Source organism: Silurus meridionalis, chromosome 2 (assembly GCF_014805685.1).
Source record: "Silurus meridionalis isolate SWU-2019-XX chromosome 2, ASM1480568v1, whole genome shotgun sequence".
Classification (NCBI taxonomy): Eukaryota; Metazoa; Chordata; class Actinopteri; order Siluriformes; family Siluridae; genus Silurus; species Silurus meridionalis.
Window position 1 is genome coordinate 2,478,632 of NC_060885.1, and position 7,500 is coordinate 2,486,131.

A 7,500-nucleotide genomic window follows, 5' to 3' on the forward strand; every position below is an offset into this window, starting at 1 on the left:
GTGTATAGTATGAGTATAGTTTGTGTACAGTGTGTGAAGTGTGTATAGTATGAGTATAGTGTGTGTACAGTGTGTGAAGTGTGTATAGTATGAGTATAGTGTGTGTGTGTATAGTGTGTGTGCAGTGTGTGAAGTGTGTATAGTATGAGTATAGTGTGTATAGTGTGTGTACAGTGTGTGAAGTGTGTATAGTGTGTGTATAGTATGAGTATAGTGTGTGTATATGTGTGTACAGTGTGTATAGTATGAGTATAGTGGGCGTATGGTTTGCATATATTGTCCAAAGTGTGTATATAGTGTGTGCAATGAGTGTATAGTGTATGTATAGTATGTGCAGTGTTTCAAGTGTGTGTATCATGTGTGAAGAGTGTGTATAGTGTGTGAAGTGTATGTATATCGTGTGCAGTGTTTCAAGTGTGTGCAGTGTGTAAAGTGTGTGTATAGTGTGTGTACAGTGTGTATAAAGTGTGTATTGTGTGAAGTGTGTGTGCACAGTGTTTGTATAGTGTGTGTACAGGGGTGTGTATACAGTGTGTGTACAGTGTGTTTAATGTGTGTGTGTGTGTGTGTGTGTGTGTGTGTGTGTGTGTGTGTAGTGTGTGAAGTGTGTGTATAGTGTGTACAGTGTACAGTGTGTGTATATGTGTGTACAGTGTGTATATAATGTGCATACAGAGTGTGAAGTGTGTATATAGTGTGTATAGTGTGTGTATAGTGTGTACAGTGTGTGTACTGTGTGTTTACAGTGTGTATAGTGTGTGTACCATGTGTGTGTGTGTGTGTGTGTGTGTGTGTGTGTGTACAGTTTGTGTATAGTGTGTGTACCGTGTGTGTGTACAGTGTGTATAGTGTTTGTACTGTGTGTGTGTGTGTACAGTGTGTATAGTGTGTATCATGTGTTTGTGTGTGTACAGTGTGTACAGTGTGTGTACATGTGTGTACAGTTTCTGTATAGTGTGTGTACTGTGTGTGTACAGTGTGTACAGTGTGTATAGTGTATGTGTGTGTGTGTGTGTGTGTGTGTGTGTGTGTGTACAGTGTGTACAGTGTGTGTACAGTGTGTGTACAGTGTGTGTGTGTGTGTGTGTGTGTGTGTGTGTGTACCGTGTGTACAGTGTGTGTATCGTGTGTGTGTATACAGTGTGCGTGCAGTGTGTGTGCAGTGTGTGTACAGTGCGTGTACATTGCGTGTACTGTGTGTACAGTGTACAGTGTGTGTATGTGTGTGTGTGTGTGTGTGTGTGTGTGTGTGTGTGTGTGTGTGTGTGTGTACAGTGTGTGTATCACGTGTGTGTACAGTGTGTGTGTGTGTGTGTGTGTGTGTACAGTGTGTGTATACTGTGTGTACAGTGTGTGTGTGTGTATGTGTGTACAGTGTGTGTATCGTGTGTGTGTGTACAGTGTGTGTGCAGTGTGTACAGTGTGTGCAGTGTGTGTACAGTGTATGTGTGTGTGTACAGTGTGTACAGTTTGTGTATAGTGTGTGTACCATGTGTGTACAGCATGTGTACAGTGTGTGTACCATGTGTGTGTACAGTTTGTGTACAGTGTGTATTATGTGTACCATGTGTATACCATGTGTGTGTACAGTGTGTGTACCATGTGTGTTCAGTGTGTGTACGGTGTGTATAGTGTGTGTACAGTGTGTGTACAGTGTGTGTACCGTGTGCATGTGTGTACAGTGTGTATAGTGTGTGTACCATGTGTATACCATGTGTGTGTACAGTTTGTGTACAGTGTGTATATTGTGTGTACCATGTGTGTGTACAGTGTGTAGAGTGCATGTGTAGTGTGTGTACCGTGTGCGTGTGTGTACCGTGTGTGTGTATAGTGTGTGTACAGTGTGTGTACATTGTGTATTGCGTGTACCATGTGTGTACCATGTGTGTGTACAGTGTGTGTACAGTGTGTATATTGTGTGTACCGTGTGTACAGTGTGTGTACCATGTGTGTGTGCTGTGTGTGTACAGCGTGTATAGTGTGTATACCGTGTGTGTGTGTGTACAGTGTGTGTACAGAGTGTGTACAGTGTTTGTACAGTGTGTGCACTCTGTGTGTGTGTACAGTGTATGTACCGTGTGTGTACAGTGTGTGTACAGTTTGTGTATAGTGTGTGCACTCTGTGTGTGTGTGTGTACAGTGTGTGCCGTGTGTGTGTACAGTGTGTGTACAGTGTGTATAGTGTGTGCACTCTGTGTGTGTGTACAGTGTGTGTACCGTGTGTGTGTAGTGTGTGTACAGTGTGTGTACCGTGTGTGTGTGTGTACAGTGTGTGTATAGTGTGTGTACCGTGTGTGTGTGTGTGTATAGTCTGTGTACCGTGTATGTACAGTGTGTGAACCATGTGTATAGTGTGTGTACCGTGTGTGTGTACAGTGTGTGTGCCTTGTGTGTGTGTACAGTGTGTGTACAGTGTGTGTATAGTGTGTGCATTTTGTGTGTGTGTGTGTACAGTGTGTACCGTGTGTACAGTGTGTGTGTATAGTGTGTGCACTCTGTGTGTGTGTGTACAGTGTGTGTGTGTACGTGTGTGTACTAGTGTGTGTACAGTGTGTGTGTACAGTGTGTGTATAGTGTGTGCATTTTGTGTGTGTGTGTGTGTAAAGTGTGTGTATCGTGTGTGTGTGTACAGTGTGTGTATAGTGTGTGCACTCTGTGTGTATGTACAGTGTGTGTACCGTGTGTGTGTGTAAAGTGTGTGTACCGTGTGTGTACAGTGTGTGTGTGTATAGTGTGTGCACTCTGTGTGTGTACAGTGTGTACAGCGTGTGTGTACAGTGTGTGTGTACAGTGTGTGTATAGTGTGTGCATTTTGTGTGTGTGTGTGTGTGTGTGTGTGTATAAAGTGTGTGTACCGTGTGTGTGTACAGTGTGTGTATAGTGTGTGCACTCTGTGTGTGTGTACAGTGTGTACCACGTGTGTGTACTGCGTGTGTGTACAGTGTGTGTGTACAGTGTGTGTATAGTGTGTGCACTCTGTGTGTGTGTACAGTGTGTACCGCGTGTGTGTACTGCGTGTGTGTACAGTGTGTGTATACAGTGTGTGTATAGTGTGTGCACTCTGTGTGTGTACAGTGTGTGTGCGTGTGTGTACAGTGTACAGTGTGTGCCGCGTGTGTGTACAGTGTGTGTGTACAGTGTGTGTACAAGTCAAGTCAAGTTTATTTTTATTGGACTTTTCACAACAGACGTTGTCTCAAAGCAGCTTCACAGAATTTAAGAGTGAAGGTGAATGATGTGTTTTATCCCTGATGATCAGCCTGGTGACTGTGACAAGAGTGTACAGATTGTGTATAGTGTGTGTACAGTGTGAAGTGCGTGTAGAGTGTGTGTGTGTGTGTGTGTGTGTGTGTGTGTGTGTGTGTGTGTGTGTGTGTGTGTGTGTATATTGTGTGTGTACCGAGTGTGTGTACAGTGCATGTACCGAGTGTGTATCATGTGTGTGTGTGTGTGTGTGTGTGTGTATATATATACAGTGTGTGATGTGTGTAAAGTGCGTGTATAGAGTGTGTGTGCGTGCGTGTGTGTGTACAGTGCATGTATAGAGTGTGTGTGTGTGTGTGTGTGTGTGTGTGTGTGTGTGTGTGTGTGTGATACTGGTACATATGCGTTCCTCACCTGTGTCTCTGGGATGATGGGTCCGTTCTCAGGTGCAGATCTAAAGAAGGTAGAAAGGGGCGTGGTCACGATGAGTGGGCTGGGCCTCACAAATCCGCTCAGGTCGCAGCTGGGAATGTCGTTCTGCTCCTTCTTCAGCACCAGCGTGTCCATCACGTAAAAAACGTTCCATGGCAACCACACGGTGCGCTGCTGAGGCAGGAATGGAGAGCGTTCAAAACTCAGGGTCAGAGACGCACCGCCATTGGCCAGGATGTCAAACCTGCAACACAGAGAGGGAAGCTGATTGGCTAAAAGACAAAACACACACCACAGTACACAAACAGGAAGAGGACAGAAGCTGAACCTGAATAGATAGATAGATAGATAGATAGATAGATAGATAGATAGATAGATAGATAGATAGATAGATAGATAGATAGATAGATAGATAGATAGATAGATAGATAGATAGATAGAAACAGATAAAAAATACAAGTAAATCAAACTTAAATATATGAAGAAATAATTGATAGAAAAGAAAAGAAAAGAAAAAAGAAAGAATAAAAACTGAGAGCAAAAAGGCAAACAGCTATATATATATATATATATAAAAATAGAAAAGAAAAAGGATTAAAAAAATAATTAAACAAACTGAAATGCAAAATGGAAAAATGCCTGAAAAGATAATGAAAAATAAATGATCTAATTTACTCTAAATAAATAATTTAAACTACAAAGAAAAACCTGTGTTTATGATCACACACACACACACACACACACACACACACACACACACACACACACACACACACACACACACACATATAAAAGACGAGTGTGAGTGTCTGTAACTCCTCCACTTCCTGTGCTGATTTCCTCATCACTGATCTCCTGACAGTAAAATGATGCTCCAGGTGAAATTCCGGATGTTTTGTAATGAAAGTTTGAGGAGCGAGCAGCAGCTGGAGGAGACGGAGGAGAAGCAGGACATGGAGAAGAAGGAGAACATGATAGAGATGTAGGAAAAGGAGGACATGAAGGAGACAAAGCAGAAGAAGGACATGGAGTACATGAAGGAGAAGGAGGACATAGATCATATGGAGGAGGCGTAGGACATAGAGGACATGAAGGGGCTGGAGGAGAAGGAGAACAGGAGGTGAAAAAGATGGAAAAGAAGAAGAACATGGAAACAAAGAAGTAAAGAACATGGAGACAGGGAGAATAAAATGGACATGGAAGACATGAAAAGCTGGAAGAGAAAGAGGACATGAAGGAGACAGCAGAGAAGGAGAAGAAGCAGGACATGAAGGAGACAGAGGAGAAGCAGGACATAAATGAGACAATGGAGAAGGAGGAGAAGGAGGACATGAAGGAGACAAAGGAGAAGAAGGACATGAAGGAGAAAGAGGAGAAGCAGGACATAAATGAGACAATGGAGAAGGAAGAGAAGGAGGACATGAAGGAGACAGAGGAGAAGAAGGACATGAAGGTAGATGGAGGAGATCAGGATGAAGTGTAATTTCCACATCAGCTGGTGAGGGGAAGAATCGAGGTGAGAACGCTGTTACAGAAACCCTGAAGTTCGGATCAGAGCCATTAAATGTAATGAAGTTTTCAATAATAAACTGTTAAAAGTTTTCAACACATGAGAACTTTTTCTATAAATGGCTCCTGAACGTCTCCACACCTTTCTTCTCATTAGCACACCATTAATATTTATAATTATGCTAATTACTCGTATAATTACAGCACCGGCACGCCCCTGGACTAACAGTACAATTACACACAGATGTTTGTACATCAAAAAAAAAAAAAAACCCATTTAATTAAATTACCTTCAGAAAAAAAAAAAAAAGCAAAAATATTGATATATAAAAGATTATAAAATTAAACGTAAATCTGAGAGAAACTGCAGCAGTTTTACTTCTAAATTGTACAAAGCACCTGCACTGGAGACTTTATAAAACAAACATCTCTTCTCAGATAAAACGGTAGAGTAGTCCACTCTACTGTTTCTCATCACTGCTCCTCCATAACCTCCAGAGCTCTTCCAGATCAACTCTTCCATTCCATCCCTTTTCTTCTCCATCTCCTGAATCAGCCATCGCGACTTCCTTTCCTTCCTCATTCAATGATCTTCTAAACCCACGCTGAGAGAAAGTAGAGGAAATCATAGCTTGATAGTGATCTCCTCTCATACCTCTTTCTTCTGGCCAAGATCTTATCCGATGTGACAGCTACTAAGCCCTCCTACTGCAGGGGTTCTTCCAGAAGCTCGTGCACCAGATCTTCACAAGCTCCACGTCTTTTCATCAGTTCTTACCCCACACCTCATTCATCAATATCCTCCCTGCTTGCTGGTGATATGTTCTTTGATGAGATGATTGGTAGTCCTGCACTCTTGCTCTTATTTCTACTCTACACGTTCACTTTTATCATCAGAATTTTTTCCTCCATCAAAAGGAGATCCTGCAGATGATTGTTTCCTGCAGTCCTTCCCCTGCCTGCTGGATCCGATCATTCCATAATGCTCAGAACCATTTCCTCCTCCCATTTATCTGCCCTGCATTTCAGACAGCAAGTGTCATTTCCATTCAGAAGAATCACATGATAGATACCTCAGACCTTTCCTCACCTACTGACTGGTATCACTGACTGGACAAATCTCACCAGAAGAACCCTTTAAGATCCTAAGTCTGGCTTCGGCGTGGAACATTTCACACACATAATGCCGTTATGGGGGTCACTGAGAAGCTTCATGCTGTAAAATTGTCATCAGTGCTCATTCTGTTTGATCTTTCAGCAGCTTTTGACATGGTCAACCACAAGAATCTCTTTTGAGTCTTGTAATTCGTACATTTTGTACACAGCATGGGAATGGTTTGTTTCTTACATGGAGGGTAAAATGGAAGGGGATCACATGGTTACCCTCCATGTTACCTCCAAATTAATTCCTCTCCATGATACCTCCAAATGAATCCCCCTCCATGATACCTCCACATGAATCCCCCTCCAGTTTACCTCCCAGTCTATCCCTTTTACCAAGTTTGGTCCTCTCCATGTCACCTCCAGGTGGATCCACTCTATGTGGATCTCCTCCATGTTGATCCTCCAGGAGAGACATACCATGTACCATCAAAGCTCTGCTATTGATCCAGAATGCAGTTTCAAGCTTCCAGATTTCTCCACACCACCTCTTTTATACGCTCGCTCTTCTGGTCTTCTGTAGCTGCTCCATAAAACACAGAAACTGGTCATGTCCCCATCTACCTTCAAGCACTTATCATTGACGGCCTTCATGATCTCTCAGGGTGCAAGAACTACCTGCATCAAGACTATTCTCTGTCCTGGAAACATGATGGTGGAATTAACTTCTTCTTGATGGTCCAGTAGGCAGAGTCACTGGTTGTCCTCATACCAAGACTAAAGCTCCACCTCTGTTTCAAAATATCTTGAGGTTTGCATTGAACACAATCTTCCAAATCAGGGTTTATAAACCGACACTTCTCACGTCTGCCAAATTTCATAAACGGTAAACGTAAATGTAACGTTAGCATGTAGCGCTGCAGCTAATTGCTTGCTAATGAACAGATAATGAAGAGCATTTGGAGAAGATGAAGTGAACAGGAAACTCGGAGAAGAGTGGATTTTAATAACGAAGCAACCGGAGAAAGACGCGGGAGAAATGATGAAATGAAGACAGATGTTGGTGGTGGGTTTGAGCAACCACACACACCACACACACACACACACACACACACACACACACACACACACACACACACACACACACCACTGTTTTTCTGGACCAGTTTTTAGTTGATGAGCTCCTGCAGTGAATGCTGAGTGGGATAATTCTCTCTCTTCATCTCTCTCTATCTCTCTCCATCTCCTTCTCTC

General features: G+C 42.7%; 1 protein-coding gene across 9 annotated transcripts in view; it reads right to left on the reverse strand.

Moving 5' to 3' along the window:
- LOC124376835 (teneurin-3) overlaps positions 1 to 7,500 on the reverse strand; it is a 664,771-nt gene that overhangs the window by 62,822 nt on the left and 594,449 nt on the right. For all 9 annotated transcript variants that reach the window (XM_046836130.1, XM_046836154.1, XM_046836147.1 and 6 more), the window contains one exon: positions 3,619 to 3,880. In XM_046836130.1, coding sequence (XP_046692086.1) covers positions 3,619 to 3,880 — 262 coding nt within the window. The remainder of the gene's footprint in view (positions 1 to 3,618; positions 3,881 to 7,500) is intronic.